Below are 19,721 nucleotides of genomic sequence, written 5' to 3' on the forward strand. Positions count from 1 at the left end.
CCACTCTCTCCGTGACTCCCTTGTTCGCTCCACACTGCCCTCCAACCCCACCACACCCGGCACCTTCCCCTGCAACCGCAGGAAATGCTACACTTGCCCCCACACCTCCTCCCTCACCCCTATCCCAGGCCCCAAGATGACTTTCCATATTAAGCAGAGGTTCACCTGCACATCAGCCAATGTGGTATACTGCATCCATTGTACCTGGTGTGGCTTCCTCTACATTGGGGAAACCAAGCGGAGGTTTGGGGACCGCTTTGCAGAACACCTGCGCTCGGTTCGCAATAAACAACTGCACCTCCCAGTCGCAAACCATTTCCACCCTCCCTCCCATTCTTTAGATGACATGTCCATCATGGGCCTCCTGCAGTGCCACAATGATGCCACCCGAAGGTTGCAGGAACAGCAACTCATATTCCGCTTGGGAACCCTGCAGCCCAATGGTATCAATGTGGACTTCACCAGCTTCAAAATCTCCCCTTCCCCCACCGCATCCCAAAACCAGCCCAGTTCGTCCCCTCCCCCCACTGCACCACACAACCAGCCCAGCTCTTCCCCTCCACCCACTGCATCCCAAAACCAGTCCAACCTGTCTCTGCCTCCCTAACCTGTTCTTCCTCTCACCCATCCCTTCCTCCCACCCCAAGCCGCACCTCCATCTCCTACCTACTAACCTCATCCCACCTCCTTGACCTGTCCGTCTTCCCTGGACTGACCTATCCCCTCCCTACCTCCCCACCTACACTCTCCTCTCCACCTATCTTCTTTTCTCTCCATCTTCGGTCCGCCTCCCCCTCTCTCCCTATTTATTCCAGAACCCTCACCCCATCCCCCTCTCTGATGAAGGGTCTAGGCCTGAAACGTCAGCTTTTGTGCTCCCGAGATGCTGCTGGGCCTGCTGTGTTCATCCAGCTTCACACTTTATTATCTGTGAAGAAAAATAAAGTTGCCTTGGTCCCATGAGACCACAGGGCTGCCTGCTCGTTAGAGAGAGAAAGAAATGACTAGCGTTGGTTTAAACTAAGATTCACCGTACCTCCAGGCAGTGTGGGAGAGGTTGAGAAAGAGTCCTTCATGGTAACCTTAGTCAGTTTCAGAATTGAACCCACATCGTTGGCGTCACTCTGCATTGCAAACCAGCCAAAACGTGTCCACAGAGGACAGATTGGAGTCTGCATCAAACATATACACCACCTAGTGGCCAATCCGAGAATCAATAACAAAGACCCAGGAGCAGGTAAAGAATTACGGAATAATTTGATTCTTTGAATTGATGGAAAACTATTGTGGAGAAGGAAATTTAAAAGCAAGAAAAATAAGCTTCTGAAATGTTTTTCTGTGCAGAAAAATCTTTGCAAATTTCTTAAATTTGTGTTGAATGCTTCCTTTTTAAAAAAATTATTTTGAGAGCATGATCAAGGTGCAGATTTACATTGATAAAGGAAGCAAAATATTGTGAATTGGGAATCCATTGGGAATGTAGCATAACAACGGCCACTGTCCAGTAACATTGAGGATAGTTTAATGCCCCACAAACAGGTAGGTTTGAGTTAGCTGGTAAGGTAAAATGTTAAAAGTTCTGAAAACGTGTTTAAAAAAAACTACCCTCAAATCCAGCACTTTGCAAGAGCTGGTGTAAGAGGCTGGTCACCAAGGGGACAGTTTAGTTAGTGAAACCAATTAAGGAGTCCTCTCAATGCCATTAAACAAAATTTCTATTTTTATCTACAATCGCACTTCTTAGTTCTCAGGAACAGTGACATGTGAAAGGCGGTAGGCAGAGTTGAATTCATTATGTAGAAATGCCTGTGGACGAGAGCAGAACCTCCAAGGTCTCACAAGCCTTGCAATAAACACTTTTTTTTCACTTTTTCCTTCTGACACAAAGTCAGAAGTCACACAGCACCAGGTTACAGTCGAACACGTTTATTTGAAATCATAAACCTTCACTGTGCTGCTCCTTCATAAGGTGAAATACAGGTGAATTTCACCTGACAAAGCAGCAGTGCTCTGAAAGCTTGTGGTTTCAAATAAGCCTGTTGCGCTATAACCTGGTGTAGTGTGACTTCTGACTTTGCCCCCCTCGGTCCAACACTGGCACATCCACATCATCGCTCTGACACGTTCAGTGATACAAATCCCCACCTTCATGATCTCTCCCACCTCTCCATTTTCTAACCTGTCCTTGATAATCACCATGTCTGTTCAAGGCTGATCTTCAACCCTGACTGACTCCCACCACATGCTGTGGTCCCACCCCTTGTATAAGGCAAAGGGTTTGAAATAATTAATGTTGAAGCTTCATTGAGCTCCAGCCATTCTGATGATGTCACACAGTACTTGAATAAGAAATCAAGTAGTCTTGCATGATGTCCTGATGGAAACAGCTCTGGCTGCCATTAATTTTTGTAAGTTTTCTATTCTTTCAAGGCATGCTGCCATCTCTGGCAGGGCCAGCATTTATTGTCTGTAACTAGTTGCCCTTGAGAAGAGTGTGCTGCCTTCTTGGGGCATCTGCAGGCTATTGCTAATTATGCTTGACTAGTCAATGTAACTTTTATCTGTTGCTATTATGTAGTAAACTTAATCTTCCTGTTAAACCTCTTCTTGTGAAGACTCAATTGTGGTTTGTCATTTATTGCTGCCAATTAGCTAGGCCTTTAGATTCAGAATATAAAGGAGGACAGAGAGACTCTTGTACAGTGGCAGAGTCCCTACCTCAAGACTAAGAAACCTGGACTCAACTTCCACCTGTGCCAGAGGTGTATGATAATATCTGTGAACAGTTTGATGAGAAAAATTCTAGAAAGGAAAAAAGCAAGACCTCTTGTGGGGCAGTGGTAATGTCACTAAACCTGGACTAGGAGACCTTGTTTCAAATCTCACATGCTCAAGCAGTGTTTCATAACAACACATCTGAACAGAAACATCAATGTCTAAATGACTGATTCATTGGCACTTTGAGCTTTTATAGCACATTGGTAGTGGCCCAATCAGGAGTCCTGGGTTCAAGTTTCCCTGTTCCATATCTGTCATAATGTGTATGACAGGTTGATTAAAAGTATTCAGACAGGAAATTTGGGCACAGCACCATATTCCAGTGACAAGCTACAAGTGGCTTGTGCTGCAACATGGTACCACACCCGACTCCAGTCCCCAATACTGCCTCATTTCTGGAACAAAAACAAAGTTGCTGGAAAAGCTCAGCAGGTCTGGCAATATCTGTGAAGGAAAAAACAGGGATTAATGTTTCAGGTCTTGTGATCCTTCCTCGGACCCTTCTGAGGAAGGGTCACTGGACCTGAAATGTTAACTCTGTTTTTTTCCTTCACAGATGCTGCCAGACCTGCTGAGCCTTTCCAGCAACTTTGTTTTTGCCCCTGATTTACTGCATCCGCAGTTCTTCGGTTTTTACTGACCCATTTCTGTCCTGGATCTGTGACTGAATCTCCAATATTTAGTTAATCATCCACCACCCTGCCAGTCATGCTGTGTCATGACCTTTCTGTCCATTTTCCTTCCCTCCACCATCTACCGTCTCCCGTTACCACCTGGCTTTATTGTTGATACAGTTCCTCCCTGATGTCTAATTCTGTTCAAACTGAATTTTGCACTTGTTTTTGACTCTCTGTTTAAAAAAGGCAAAGAACACTCATTTGTACATTATTGTGACTTTTATTTATCTGTTCTTGCAATGCAGGCGTTCCTGGTTAGGCCAGCATTTATTCTTCTAGAGAAGGTTGTGGTGAGCCGACATCCTGAATTGCTGTAGCCCGTATGGTTAAGATATACCCACAATGCGGTTACGAAGGTAGTTCCACAATTTTGAACTATCAACACTGGGGAATGGCTACATCATTACAAGTCAGGATGGCATGTGACTTGGTATAGAACTTGCAGATGATAGAGTTCCCATATATCTGCTGTCCTTTGTCATTCTAGGCAGTAGAGGTCACGAGTTTGGAAATTGTAGTCAAAGAACCCTTGGTAAATTGCTGCAGTGCATCTTGTAGATGGTATGCACTGCTGGCACAGTGCATTGGTGGTGGAGGCAATGAATGCTTGTGATGGTGGATGGGCTGCATTGTAGAGAGTATTCCAAAATATACCTGACTGGCTGATGATGGACAGGCTGTAAGGAGGGCTAGGTGGTTTATTCACCACAGAGTTCCCAGCCTCTGACATACGATTGTAGCCACACTGATCCAGTTCAATTTTGGCCACACTGAGAATATTGATAGCAGGAAACTCAAACTATACTTAGGAAAACTTTGCACTTGTCACAAAATAACCTTGTTTCCATGGTGTCCAACTGCAGTATAACCTATTATTAAATTCTGTATGACACAAACATTGCAAACTCAATATTTAATGTTAGTTAAAAAAAATTGCTTCTTCTATGTTATAGTCCCCAAATTCAATATTTATTTATTTATCCAAACTTTTGCAGCTTAAACATATAATTTTCTATTTCAGCTTTATCTTTCAGTAAAGAGTATGATTTTGCATTTCAGGCACTCATCATTCCTTTTATATTACTCTATTATCTGCATTACTAGGAAAGGCACTCAGTTGCTCACAGACAGATATTAGTGTGTGTGTGTGTGCTGGAAGGGAGTGCCCTAACTCTAACAGATAGGCCAAACTCAACAGGTTTGGATCCTACTTTGACTGTCCCTATGCAACCCGGTTGAGGCATCTTCAGAGGTCAGTATATCCAGTAAGGAAAGCTGAATTCACTACTTTAGTAATGGTTCTGGAGCTCACTTGGGACTTTGCCCTGAAACTGACATTTGCAGTTTCATTTTGGACACATTGCTATGCAGATGCAGTTTCCAACGTGTGAACTTGGGAGTAGGTATGGTACATGAGTATGTGAAAAGGAAAAAATTGGCAAAAGCACATATGAATCCAGTACTAGCAGAGATAGGTGAATTTATGATAAGAAACAGAAATGTCAGAGAAGGTAAGCAAGTACTTTGTGTCTATTTTCACAGAAGAAGGCTCAAGAAATCTCCATGAAATAATTAAGCTCAAAGGGTCCGGTGAGAGTGTGGAAATGAAATAAATTAATACTAGTTAAAACAAAATGGGGCAGAAAGCATAAACAGAAGAGGCAACAGAAATTAGAGGCAGAATAGGTAAAATGGGAAGCAATCAAAACTTAAGGCTCTTTATCTGAATGCATGCAGCATTTGCAACGAGATCGATGATGGCACAAAAAGGAACAGGTGAAATGGTTTGATAGCTATTCCAAAGTCACAATTGGAGGATGCCCAGAACTAGGAGGTGAACATTCATGGGTTTTAGGCAATTCAGAAAAATAGTCACAAATTTAAAAAAAGTGGGAGGTGAGGAAGGTTGGGGGTGTGGGGGGGGTGTTAAAAAAGGAACACATTAGTGAGGTGGTGAATAGTGATGTAGATGCAATATATAGTAATGTTGATATAGTTTGAACATAGAACAGTACAGCCCGATGTTGTGCCAAACTTTTACCCTAAACGCAAGGTCTATCTAACCTCCACCCCTACCTATACTATCATCCATATGCCTTCTAATTGCAGTTTGGGTGCAAAAAAGGAACAAAAACCGGAAAAAGTCACTGTTAGGAGTTGTCTGCGTTCCTGTAGTGAGTTGCCTCACTGCATAGACTCTATTAGCATCGCCAAGATATCAAATAAACAAGATTTTAATGGGAAGAAAAGTCTTATAACAGTCTCTATCATAAGGTCAAAGTATTTGACAAACTGGTGGCCTGAAGACCTTATGCCTCGCATCCAAGGATTTCAAAGGAGGGATCTGCGCATATGTTGAAGGCATTGGTTGAAATATTCCAGAACTCACTCAATTCCAGGAGGGTTCCCATAGATACAAAAGCTGCTAACATGATGCCCCTGCTCAAAAACGGAGGGAGATAGAAAGTAGCCCAGTTAGCCTAACAGCTGTCATTGGAAAAATGCTAGAGTCCATTACTAAAGAAAAAAATAGCAGGACATTTAGAAAAGCTTGAAACAAATAAATAGAATTGATGTGAGTTTGTGAAAGGGAAATCCAACTTGACAGGTTTACTAGAGTTCTTTGAGGTTTTATTCAGCAGAATAAAGGAAGCTAGTAGATGTAGCATATTTGGCTTTCAAGAAGACATTCAACAAGCTACCACGTAAAAGGTTATGACAAAACTCACAGCATTGGAGGTATTACTATGAATTGATTATTGGTTAACATACAGAAAGCAGACAGCCAGTACTAATGGATCTTTTCAGGCTGGAAAAACATAAGTAGGGGAGTATCATAGGGATCAGTATGAAAGCCTCAATTATTTACTATGTGAATGTTGTAGAGGAAGGGCAGAGTTCAGTGCATCCAAATTTGGTGATGTTAATAGATGGGAGGAAATGTTGTGAGGGGACATAAGGAATCTGCGAGGAGACATAGAAAGGTTGAGTGAGTGGCAAAAACCTGGCAGATGAATTTCAATGTAGGAAATTGTATGGTCATGCAGTTTGATAGAAATAATCAGAAGGCAAACTATTGTTTAAATGGAGAAACACTCCCAAAAGTTTTAGTATGGAGGAATTTAGCTGTTCTTATGCATAAAACACAAAATGTTAGCATGCATTTAAAGCTAGTAATTAAGAAAACAAATGAAATTTTGGACTATAGTGGTAGAGGGTTGGAGTTTAAAAATAGATAAAATTAGCTCCAACTGTACATGGTGTTGGTGGGGCTGCATCTGGAATACTGTGTTTAGAAAAGGATACACTGACATTGGAGACAGTTCAAAATAGATTCATGAAGCTGATTCCTGGGATGAAGGAGTTGACTTTTCAAAAGTGCCTAAAGGGGCTAGGGCTTTATTCATTAGAGTTGATAAGAAATGACTTTATTGAAGTATGCAAGATTCTGATTGGGCTTGACAAGATTTGAGAAGATGTTTTCAGAAGTTGTTTTCACTAGTGGGAGAATTTCAAACTGGAAGATATAGTCATGAATAAGGGGACACTTCGTTATAACAGAAATGCAAAGGAATTTCTTCTCGCAAAAAGCTAGTGAACGCCTAGAGTTCTCTACCCCAGAGAGTTGAGGAGACTAGATTACTGAACATATTTAAATAGGAGATAGATGCATTTTTTTTAAATATCAAGAGTTGGGGAATCCGAGGACTTGGCACAAAAGAGAGGTTGGAACCTGGGGCAGATCGCATCATGATATTAGAGAATGGCAAAGCATGTTTGAGGGGCTAAATGGCCTACTCCTGCTTGTGTTTCTTAGGCTGTTATGTACAGACCTGTTATATCAGATGTTAGTATTAGGGAAAATACTGGAATATTACCAGTGTTAAAGATCACTCATAGGATAAATCCCAAAGTAAAGTGGATCTTCAGAGCAACATTGTCAACATGACTGAAAATAACTTCTTTTAAGATAAATAATTGTTCAGAATTAATGAATATATTAGGGTGTGAAGAAATTACATTTCATTCGATGTGTTGTGTCATTTTAAGAATAAACATTTTTATGCTTTGAATAATTTCATGAATACTTTGAATTTTAGTCCAGTTAGAGTGAAACAATCTTATACTAATGTAAATTTAATCCAATTCTTATGTAGGTAAGTAGCTTCTTAGCTGAACTTGTTTGAATTCTGATCTACTAATAAACTTCTCGTGTGATCATAATTCACCCTGAGTACTTGCTTTGATCAAGGCTATTGTATGGTTATGCTTTTAATCTTCTCTCCCGCAGGTTGTTCTCTGTTTCTCCCCAGTTGGTTCATCCTTACGCGTGAGAGCCCGGAAGTTCCCAGCCATAGTTAACTGCACAGCTATTGACTGGTTTCATGAGTGGCCACAGGAGGCCTTAGTGTCTGTCAGCAGGAGATTCATTGAGGAGATTGAGGGGATTAAGGTGTGTATCTTATCAGTGTCAGTCAAAATTAATTTGTAGAAATGCACCAGTGTGTGTGTCTTCAAAGACATTCTTACCTTAGTCACACAGTTTTACGTGATAATGAGCATTCAAAGGTTAATTACAGGACTATGATACACATTGTACTGTTTTCTGAGGAATAATTTTCAGTCAATAATTTGAGACACAGCATTCAGCAACCACTAAAACCAACATAACTTGGACATTTGCTAAGAAGTTAGTTTTGCAGTTTCACAGTTTTATGAATTATAGTGTCCATGACCTTTTTAGCAATTTTATTTGCAGTTTTGATCAGAATGTCCATGCTAGTGAAATAACAATTGATTAGAACTGTAATTGTTAGAAAATTCTGAAGAATCATGTTTCGTTTGCTCCAGGTAGTAATCGAGATGTAAAATGTTACTTCAGGTGATTTAAAACAATTATAAATGTTGCAGCTATTAATATTACTACATTTGAATCGTGGAAGTTGTGTTTCAAGTGTTATCTAAACATTGGTCAGGAATCAGTTATGATGCTTCTTTGAAATCAGTGAGAGATGCAAAAAAGTAAATTCAAATTATTAGGCCAGTCAGCCTTGGGCTTGATTGGGAAATTTTAAATTAAACGAAGGAATTATTTGTATTGATTTTACATTTGAAATGTTTTTACGAGTAACAACTTCATATACCTTTGTGTTCAATAGATCAGTGTGTGAATTTCTCTTCACTAAAAAAAAACCTAGTAATTGAGTCACACCCAAAATGACTCAAATCAAACCAATAGCTGAATCAGAGTGAGTCTGTTAGCCCAAAAGGCACTATTCCTAGCTGTACAAGCAACCTAGTGGTTGTGGGAGAGAGAACTATAAGACTCAGATGGAATCTGGAACAAAAACAAAGTTGCTGGAAAAGCTCAGCAGGTCTGACAGTATCTGTGGAGAAGAAAACAGAGTTAACGTTTCGGGCCTAGTGATCCTTCCTCAGAGATCTAATCTGATTGCCTCAGGTGGGAGTCAGTGGGTGATACAGGGAGGAGATTCCGGGCACTCCTCTTCCTCTTGGCTCCAAAACAGAAGAGATGAAATGAAGTGAAACTTACCCTTTAGACAGTATCCTTGCATTATTCTTTCAGATCTGTTGGATTGGATGCTGATTGCCTGGAAAAGGTGATTACAGGGTGGGTGACATATGCACTACTCAGTTGTAAACCTTTTTTGTAAAATGGCACAGAATGGTTGCATTGGTCACCAATTAACATTTGCAGTCGGCATGTGTGGGTTTCAAGCATGCATCCTAAATGCCTATTGAGATCCCAATCTGTTATAACAAGTAATGGACTCCCAGTACGTGATGACCACATGCGTGACATCCACTACTACACTAGTCCCTCAGTTGCATATTCGACACCTGTGAATCAAACATAACATGATGAAATTTAAAGGCTGTTCTGTTGAAATATAGAGATAACAAGGTGTAGAACTGGATGAACATAGCAGGACAAGTGGCATCAGAGGAGCAGGAAGGCTGACGTTTCGGGCCTAGACCCTTTTTCTGAAGAAGGGCCTCGGCCCGAAACGTCAGCCTTCTTGCTCTTCTGATGCTGCTTGGCTTGCTGTGTTCATCCAGTTCCACACCTTGTTATCTCAGATTCTTCAGCATCTGCAGTTCCTACTACCTCTGTTGAAATATAGTTGTTTTGAATAATAGCCTAAGGGGCTTCATGCGGTTAGCTAAACAAAAGAACAGAATTGTACTATATGCACATTTACCACTTTTTAATGTTTTCAAGCTCCATTTGAAGTCTGAAGAAGTTAATTATAGGCTTTAAATGATCATATAGCAATCAGAAACTCATGTTCTGTATTGTGTTAACTACTAATCGTAATACAACGTGATAATTCTATTATTGTTAATGCTTGGGTTTTCTGTGAAATCCCCAGAAGAAGAATTTGAAATTATTCAACCAGGAAGACAATTTAGAGCTTTCTTTTATCTGATGGTCTGAATCATGCGTGAAGTTTTCTCAGGATTCTGTATCAGTACCATGAGAATCAGAATGAGATTTTATCTTTTGCAGTTTAATTATATTCATAACTTCAACCTTTGCATTGATTCGTGTAGTGTCTTATTAGTAAATATCTTATGAGAACTTTGATAATTCATGCAGCTCTAGCAATATTTAGAATTACTTCAAAAATTGATACTGAAACATAAAATCAAGCTATTAGATCTTAAGGAAAAAAATGTTGAATTGAAACAGTTTGTTGTGCTATCAGAACAAGTTCAGTTCTTCTGAACATTTTGTCACACATTGCAAATATTACACAGTGCAAGCTCAATTTTATTACATGTAATCAACATTTCATTAAACATGCACACTGTACCATTTTCAGTCAATTATGTCATGATTTCATAACATTTGACATAATGTAATTATTCACTATCCAAAATCTACATCTTCGCAAATGCTATAAAGAAACACAATTCTATAAAGCTGAAGGAAAATTCCATAGAACTTTTCTCTTAGATAACAAAGTGTGGGGCTGGATGAACACAGCAGGCCAAGCAGCATCATAGGAGCACAAAAGCTGATGTTTCAGGCCTAGACCCTTCATCAGAAAAGGGGGATGGGGAGAGGATTCTGAAATAAATAGGGAGAGATGGGAAGCAGACTGAAGATGTATAGTTGCAGTGGGAGAGAGATCCCCTGAGGTTGGTCCGGAGGGAGGAGGGTAACTTCTTCAGGTTCGGCATCCTGGAAGAGGCTTCGCAGAACTTTTCTCTTGAAGTTTTTGTTTACTCAGAATCAGTTGAATTCATTTTGAATTCATTTTCCAAAACGCATTACAATTTCACTTTGAGGTTGCCGACTTGCTCGCCAAGCCATTGGGTTTGATTGCAGATGTTTTGTCACTCCGCCAGGTAACATCCATCAGTTCGCCTCCAGTGAGATGTTGGTGTTCTGTCCCGCATGTTATTTATATGACTCATATCTTTTCAAAATCTTTAAACAATTTGGCTTTATTTTATTGACCGTGTCTTCTTCAAAATACATATCCCTTCTTAATTCATTAATGAACTCCGACAGATGATTAAATGAAACTCCTAGCTGCAGAGACATAATGTCTGAGTGAGAATTTACTTTCAGTGAAATGTAAGCACTCTGATACGATGATTTCATCTTGGAAATCCCAAAAAAAGAACTATTGACATCTCTTTTGACATAAAACAAGGGCATTTCTTGCATGCATCACTGCGCTGTGCTCACAGACAAATGCAAAGAGGATGGTGGAGAAAAAAATCTTGGTGATCAATCATTGGCGGACAAATAATTTATGCTAATGAAATTACAATAATTAGTAGTCACACAATGACCCTTTGAGAAGCCACAGCTGTTAAAGTCAGGAAGTGCTGTCACCACTGAGTTTATCTGAACAGACGGGACAAATTGTGAATGAAGGATAAAGCATTCATCAAAGAGTTCTGTTCTGGGGTGATTATCGTTATCTGAAAACAGTGTGAATTACTGCCAGCTGCTCTCTGACTGACTGTGTCCTCCATGCTGTGCTGTTTTGTTAAGTTAATGGCAACTGCTGATTCTCCCCTTGAGACATGTCTTCTCAAAGCAGTTTTAGTGCAATGAAGACACACGTTTAGCAAATTGATTTCCGGCACAAGTGTTTTGATTTGGGTGTAGTGCTCATCAACGAAGGTTGAACTAATATATTGTATTGGTGTGTAGAGCCATTTTTACAAAGCGTGAGAAACAAATATTGTACTTTAATCAGATAAATAACGTTCATTCTAAGTAACTCTTCACCTTCAAGAACTTCATAAAAGACCTGTCAAAGGCATTTCTAGCCCAATCATTCTGTAAACTTCCCATCACTAGCTTGGAGATTGGGCCAAATATGGGAGAATGTCCATTGACTAGTTAATCAATAGCCAACACAGCAAACTGATAGAATTTTGGTGCATGTGTCAGATTCCTTCCCCATTATCACTGGATAACTCCTGTCCCACCAATAGGAGGAACCCATCAGAGGTGACAGCATAGTTGCAGGTAGTCTGAGTGGAGCGGCATCAGGGAGTTTGCACCATTTACTTGGAGCCCCACGAACAAGAGTAATTTGGTCCTTCAAGCCTGCTCCACTATGCAGTAAGAACACAGCTGATCTGATTTTGACCTCAACTCCACATTCCTGCATATCCTTGATAATTTTTCATCTCCTTGGTAATCGAGAGTTTCTCTAGCTCCAACTTCAGAATGTATAAAGATTCTACATCCACTGCCTTTTGAAAATGGGAATCCAAAGACCCTCAACCCTCAAACATTGTTTCATCTATGTTTGAAATGGCAGCCCGTAATTTTTAAACAATGATCTCTATTTTTGGATTCTCTTACAAGAGGAAATGTCATTTCAACATCCACCTGGTCAAGTCCTCTCTGGATTTTAAACAGCTCAGCAGGTCTGGCAGTATCTGTTAAGAAACAGAGTTAACATTTTGCAAATGGTGCCACTATCTGAGAATCTTCCTCAGGACCTGCTGAGCTTTTCAAGCAACTTCTGTTTTTGTTCCTGATTTACAGCATCCACAGTTCTTTCGGTTTTTATTTAGTATTCCTCCCGGGATCTTTTTCTGTTTCAAATAATTAACCTCTGACTCTTCTAGACTGCAGAGGATATAGGCCTAGCCTGTCTAGCCTTTCTTCAAAGGTAATCTGCCCATTCCAAAATGTTAGTTTAGTAAACCTTCCCTTACTTCCAATGTATTTAACATGCTTCTGAAAATATAGTAACCAGTATTATACACAGTATTCTAGTTGCAGGCTCACCAATGCCCTGTATAACTGTAGCATAAGCTACCTCCTCTTGCATTCAATTCCCCTCACAATAAAACGTAACATTGTATTAGTTTTCTTGATTGCTTCCTGTCACTTCAGACCAACATTGCGCAACGCATGCATCAGAACCCCCAGATCTCTCTCTGCATCTCAGAGCTCTGCATCCTCTCACCAGTTGGATAATATGCATTTTATTCTTTCTGCCAAGATAGACAATATGAAACTTCCCACGTTATACTCCATTTGCCAGAGCTGTGCCCACTCAGTTAACCTATCCATATCCCATTGTTGAGCACCACTTGGAAGAATTGCAGAGGGCATGAATGGTGCAGATGTACTCTGTTGGGAACTGTAATATCCATTATTGAATGTGGCTCAGGTGCTTAGTTACTGAATGAGCAGGCCAAGACCTGAAGTGCATATCTGGCAGATAATGGCAGATAGTAAGAGAATCAGCAAGAGCGAGAAACCTACTTGACATTGTCCTTAATGACTTACCTATTACAGATGTATATATATATCCGAGCCTGTATTGGTTTAAGAGTCATCATGGTGCAGTCCTGTGAAGATAAAAACCCTTGAACATGTTGTGTGGGCTTGCCACATTGCTGAATTGAAAGGATTCAGAGCAGATCTAGCAGTTCAAAACATTATGAGGCATTGTGGACTACAAGCAGCAGAATTGTGCTACAGCATAATCTGTAAACATGGCCTGATGGGCTCTTGACTTTCCTGTTGACATCCAGAATATGGGTCCAGCTCTGATTCAAAGGGGAATGTAGCAGAGTGAACCAGGAGAGGGCCCCAATATAACTAAAACTGAGGTGTCCACTTGGTAAAGTTGCATTACAGCTCTGCGTGCATGCTAAACAGCAGGAGCAGCATGCTCTTGACAAAATTATGAAATTCTACAACCAACAGATCAACTGAAAGTTCAGCAGTCCTGTTTCATCAGTCGTTGAAAGGTGGGTTGGACTATTTAACAAGTAACAAGAAGGAGGCTCCATACATGTTCGCATCCTCAATGATAGCAGAGCTAAACAGATAAGTGTAAATGACAAGTCTAGAGCATTTGTGATCATGGTCAAGCAGAAGTGCTGAATGGATGATCCATCTTAGACTTCGGCTAAGGGCTGTACTACCACAGATGTCAGTCTGCATCCTATTCCATTCATTTCAAGTGATATCAGAAATATCTGAGTACATAGGATCCAGCAAAGATTATGGTCCCTGACAACATCCAGGTGGTAGTAATGAAGACCTGTGCTCCGGAACCAACTGTTATAACTATGTAATAAATTGCCTGGTTACAAAGGACAGCATAACTCCAATCTGTTCAAATAGCACTCCATCAGTCATCATGTACAGTTATCAGTACTGTGATAGAAGCTGTTGTTATCAAGTGCTGTGGCAGAACCACTGGGCTCCAGACTCCATTATAGCCTTTTGTCCAAACAGAATTTTGCGGGGGGAGATGAGAATGTTTCCTCTTAATGTTAAGGCAACATCTGACCAAATATAACAAGTCAACCATCACAGCCCCAAATCAATGTTGCAGAACTTGATCAGGGTACATATTTTCAGGGAAGTGAGACTTGAACATGGGCCTGCTGGCCCAGAGGTTAGGACACTACATTGCCAAAGGATCCCTCAACCACACATCTCCAGCTGCCTCATTGTTGATGTTACATCCATCATCAGAAGTGGGATGTTCACTGGTGATTTCACACTGTTCATTATTAAGCATAACTCCTCAAATACCAAAACATGTGTGTGGACATTAAACAATATCCGGTCAACATTCAGAGTTGGGCAGACAAATTCACGTCACATGGATGCCAGGCAATGACTATCTCCAACAAAACTGTTCGACTATCTCACCTGGAGTCTCAATGCTGTTGCTATTTCTTAAGCTTGTGTAAACATCTCGAGGGTAGCCATTGACCAGACTTAACTGGGTCAGATGCATAAATACAGCCGCTATAAGAACAGTTCAGAACCTGGATATTATACAGTTACTAATGCATCTTGTCACCACAAAGTTTGTTGACCATCTATAAGGCACAAGTCAGACTCAATGCTGTTCACATGTCTGAACAAACCTGACTCCAGTAACATTCAAGAAGCTTGGCATTGTCCAGAAGAACACTTTGATTGATACCTGTTCACCACCTCAAAGACTTAGTCCCTACTTCACCAGTGCACAGTGACTACAGTGTGTATCACCTGCAAGATGCATTGCAGTAACCCTCAAAGGCTTCTTCAGCTGTTGCTCTCAAACTTACAACCCCTATCACTTAGAAAAACCATCTGCAAGATTCCTGCAAAATTGCAAAATCCAAACTGACTTGAAACTATATCACTATTCCTTGGTTATCACTGGAACAAGATCCTGGAACTCCCTCTTGAAAAACATTATGAATGTAGCTGCTCCAAATGGATCACAGTGGCTCAAGTAGATGACTCACCACCACACACTCAGGATTCACTGTGGATCACTAATAAATGCTGTAGTTGCCATTGATACCAAATTCCATTATTGAAAAGTATACACATTAAGATTCAGAGACAGAAGGAACTGCAGATGCTGGAGAATCTGAGATAACAAGGTGTAGAGCTGAATGAACACAGCAGGCTAAGCAGCATCAGAGGAGCTGAAAAGCTGGCGTTTCAGGCCTAGGCCCTTCTTGGCCTGAAACGTCAGCTTTCCTGCTCCTGCTGTGTTCATTCAGCTCTACACCTTGTCATCTCGCAATAAGATTCATGTAGGTTACACAGAGATGCTTTGCTATGGAGTTCAGTCTTTTGTCCTTTACACCTTTAAAAAGGTGCCATAAAAACACCTGTGCCAAGCTTAAGTAATCAGAAACAACCGTGCTGTGCTGAAATAAGGGTAATGGCAAAATCATGAGGGCAGACCTAGCTGGAGTGCACTGAGATAGGAGTTTAACAGGCTGTTAAGATGATTGACGAACAATAGCAAATGTTTAAGAAAATAGTTCAAGGATCACAACAGAGATATATTCCAGAGAGAAAGAATGATTCTTGGAATGGGATAAGCCAACCAGAGTTAACCAGAAAATTGAGGATAGCATCGAATTGAAAGACAGATTGAAAGATTAATGGTAAGGCAGAGTATTGGGAAAATTTTAAACCAATGAAAGACCATGAAAAAGATAGAGGGAGAAAGTAAACTGTGAGGGGAAAATTGCAAGTGATCTCAAAACAGACAGCAAGAGCTTCCTTAAAAATATAAAAAGAAAGAGGGAAGCCAATGTGTGTTTAGGTCCCTTAGGGTAAATAAATAATGGGTAATGGCGGTGGAGTTGAATAACTACTTTGCATCAGTCTTCTCAGTAAAAGACACTTAATAACATTCTAAAATTACTAAATAACCATGGAGTAAAAGGGGAAGAGGAAGTAAACACAGTAACTATCGCTTGAAAAGGCATGTGATCTGGTACCAGACATTAGGCTACTTAATATGATAAGAGTCCGTGGTGTTCATGGTGGTGTATTAACATGGATAAGGGGTGCCTAATAGAGGACGGAGATTTGGGATAAGGGAGCCATATTCAGGATAGAAACCTGTAACTAGTAGTGTGCCACAGGCCACAATTATTTTCAACATGGAAAGTGAAAGTAATTGGACAGAGTTTGTGGACGACCGAAAAATAGGTGGAAAGGTAAGTGAGGGTGATACAAGGAGTCTGCAGGGAAGTAAAGAACAGTTAAATGAGGGGACAAAAGCTTGGCAGAAGGAATATAATATGGGCAATTGTGAGGTTGTGCACTTTAGCGGGAAGAATAGAGGAGCTGAATACTATATAAATGGAAACCAGAAGAACTGCGGATACTGTAAATCAGAAACAAAATCTGAAAATGCTGGAAAAGCTCAGCAGATCTGGCAGCATCTGTGGAGAAAAATCACAATTAACTTTTCGGGCTGAGTGACCCTTCCTCAGAACTGATGGTAGCTGGGAGAATGTTGGTTTAGGTGTGGAAGATAGAGTTGGGGGCGGGGGTAAGGAGTGAATGATAGGTAGGAATAGGGCCCAAAGAGAGAGGAGGACAGTTGGACAGACAAAGGAGTGGATAATGATCTGGCCAGGAGGGTGAATACTTATTAATGGGGATTGTTAGTGACAGATAATGGGTTGTATGTAATAGCAAGCTATGTAATAATGACGTTTGTGGTTTGGAGATTTGGGTAAGGACATGGGAGAGGCCAAGTTCTCGACTTTGAGCCCAGAAGGCTGCAGGGCCCCCAAGCGGAAGATGAGGCACAGATCTTGCAGCTTGTGCTGAGCCATGCTGGAGCACTGCAGCAAAGCCTGAGACAGATGTCAGCCAGGGAACAGGCTGGTAAGTTGAAGTGACAAGCACTGGAAGCCCAGGGTCTTTTTTGTGAACAGAAAGTGGAAGTTCTGCGCAGTCACTATATAAATGGGGAAAGACCACAGAAAGCGTCGGAACATAGGGATTTGGGAGTCCTCATTCATGAATCATGAAAAGCTAGCATCCAAGTCTTGTAGGTAATTGTGAAGGCAAATGGAATGTTGGTCTTCATATTAAAGGGAACGGAGTATAAAACTAGAGAGGTTATGCTAAAACTGTGCACGGCACTAGACAGACCACAGCTGCAATACTGGTGACAGTTTTGGGCCCTTATCTAAAGTAAGATATACCGACCTTGGAGACAGTCCAAAGAAAGTTCACTCAGTTGATTCTGGATAAGGAGGGAGTGTTTAAGAGGGTAGGTTGAATAGGCTGGACATGTACTCATTGGAGTTTAGAAGAATGAGAGGCGACCTTATTCAAACCTATAAGATTTTTTAGAGGATTTAACAGGGTACAGCAGAAATGTTGTTTCCCCTTGTGGGAGAATTCAAGACCAGAGGTGTATACTCAGAATAAGGGCTAGGACACTTAAGACCAAGATGAGAAATTTCCTTTTTCAGATAGTTGTGAATCTGTGGAATTCTTTTTTGCCATAGCCTGTTGAGACTGGATCATTCAAGGCAGAGATAGACATTTTTATTCAATGAGGAAATTAAGGATTATGTGAAAAGGGCAGGAAGTGGGACTTGAAGGCTGTCAGATCAGCTATGATATCATTGAATAACAAAGCTGACTCGATGGGCTGAATGGCCTATTTCTGCCCCTATGTCTAATGATCTTTAAATCTCAGAATGACAGCGTAAAAATAGAAATCATAGCTTGTTTTCACGTTCATCAACTGTTGGAAAACATGTAAGTTGCTCCCAAATTCCAGATGTAAACTGATAGAACTATGCATCTGGATTTCTCTCAACAGAAAATTACCTCTTAGGTAAGATAATGACTTTAAAATTAAAACCTACATTCCAACTGAGAAAAGAATGATTAAAGGAAAGTTGAGTAAGCGCAAGGTGGCAAATTAGCATTTTAAACTAATCGTTAACTTAGGATAGTTATTTTCATCTTAAATAATTTATCGGGCCATATCTAAAATCACTCACACTCATCTTTTCTCTAAAGATACTAAACTCCTCATTAACAGTGTAATGGTGAATTGTGTTGGACCTTGCTTAGTGTTTGTATATCTCATTTAATTCATATTAATTGGTTTTTAGGCATCTGTTGATTAATTAAACATGTGCAGAAGATTAATTAGATCAACGATTAGAAGTGATGTGACATAAAATAAAGCCAAAAGACGTCAAGAGATCAAGATGGTTAAAAAGAAATCTGCAGGTGATTCAAAAGTTGGAGGAGAATGGAGCAAGTATCCTGTCACATGGCTGTTCATGTTCTGGATTAGTATTCCAGAGACCTGGAATACTGACCTGACAAGTTGAATTCAGATTTCACTATGGCAGTTCAGAGATTTCGGTTAATTAAATAAATCTGGAATTAAAATGTTAGTATCAGAAATGGTCACCTTGCAAAAGGCCACCTGCTTCACCACTGGCCTTTGATGGTAATCTGTAATTCTCTGCCATCTTGGCCTGTATGTGACTTTAAATCTACAACAATGTGGTGGACACTGACATTTTCATAGCAGTTTGGTACAACTGAGTGACTTAATGAGCAAAAAATCATTTCTGGACATATCAGCTGTGATTAACCCTGCAATTCTCACATGGCAGGCCTGCAATTAGCCAAGTTCAACACACAGACTCCTCCTCAATAAAACCTTGAGGCTGGGTCAAAATTGGTAGCGTTGTCCATGTTGTAAGATTAGGTTTTGCTTGTTCATAGAAGGTAGTCCACATCAATGTCAGTGGAACCTCAAACTTTGTTAACTATCGAGTTTTGAGAAGATTTATAGCTCAGGTTGAGGTTCTGGATGTGAGTTCGCTCGCTGAGCTGGAAGGTTCGTTTTCAGACGTTTCGTCACCATTCTAGGTAACATCATCAGTGAGCCTCCGACGAAGCGCTGGTGTTATGTCCCGCTTTCTATTTATCTGGTTAGGTTTCCTTGGGTTGGTGATGTCATCAAATACTGAACTACAGGAGTAACCATCCCAACACCTACAAACGAAGCTGCATTAGAACATTATTCCAACGAGCCACCACACACTGCAGCACAGAGGAACTATGCAGAGCAGAGGAAAATCACCTATACAGCGTATTCAAAAAGAAGGGGTACCCCATGAACACAGTCCGCCGATTCCTCAGCAATAAACCCAAACAAACAGACAAAATGGGCTCAGAAAACATAACCACTTTCCCCTACATCAAAGACATTTCTGAAATGACTGCCAGACTACTCGGACCTCTTGGCATCAGGGTAGCCCACAAACCCACCAACACACTAAAACAGCAGCTAATGAACTTAAAAGACCCTATACAGACAACAAATAAAACGAACGTCATCTACAAAATACCTTGCAAGAACTGTAACAAACACTACATTGGACAAACTGGCAGAAAGCTAGCCACCAGGATACATGAACATCAACTAGCCACAAAACGACATG

General features: G+C 40.7%; 1 protein-coding gene across 4 annotated transcripts in view; it reads left to right on the plus strand.

Moving 5' to 3' along the window:
* LOC125461085 (dynein axonemal heavy chain 11-like) overlaps positions 1–19,721 on the plus strand; it is a 466,228-nt gene that overhangs the window by 268,395 nt on the left and 178,112 nt on the right. For all 4 annotated transcript variants that reach the window (XM_059654665.1, XM_059654655.1, XM_059654658.1 and 1 more), the window contains one exon: positions 7,747–7,908. In XM_059654665.1, coding sequence (XP_059510648.1) covers positions 7,747–7,908 — 162 coding nt within the window. The remainder of the gene's footprint in view (positions 1–7,746; positions 7,909–19,721) is intronic.

The sequence above is a fragment of the Stegostoma tigrinum genome, chromosome 2 (genome assembly GCF_030684315.1).
Source record: "Stegostoma tigrinum isolate sSteTig4 chromosome 2, sSteTig4.hap1, whole genome shotgun sequence".
In the NCBI taxonomy this organism is placed as follows: domain Eukaryota; kingdom Metazoa; phylum Chordata; class Chondrichthyes; order Orectolobiformes; family Stegostomatidae; genus Stegostoma; species Stegostoma tigrinum.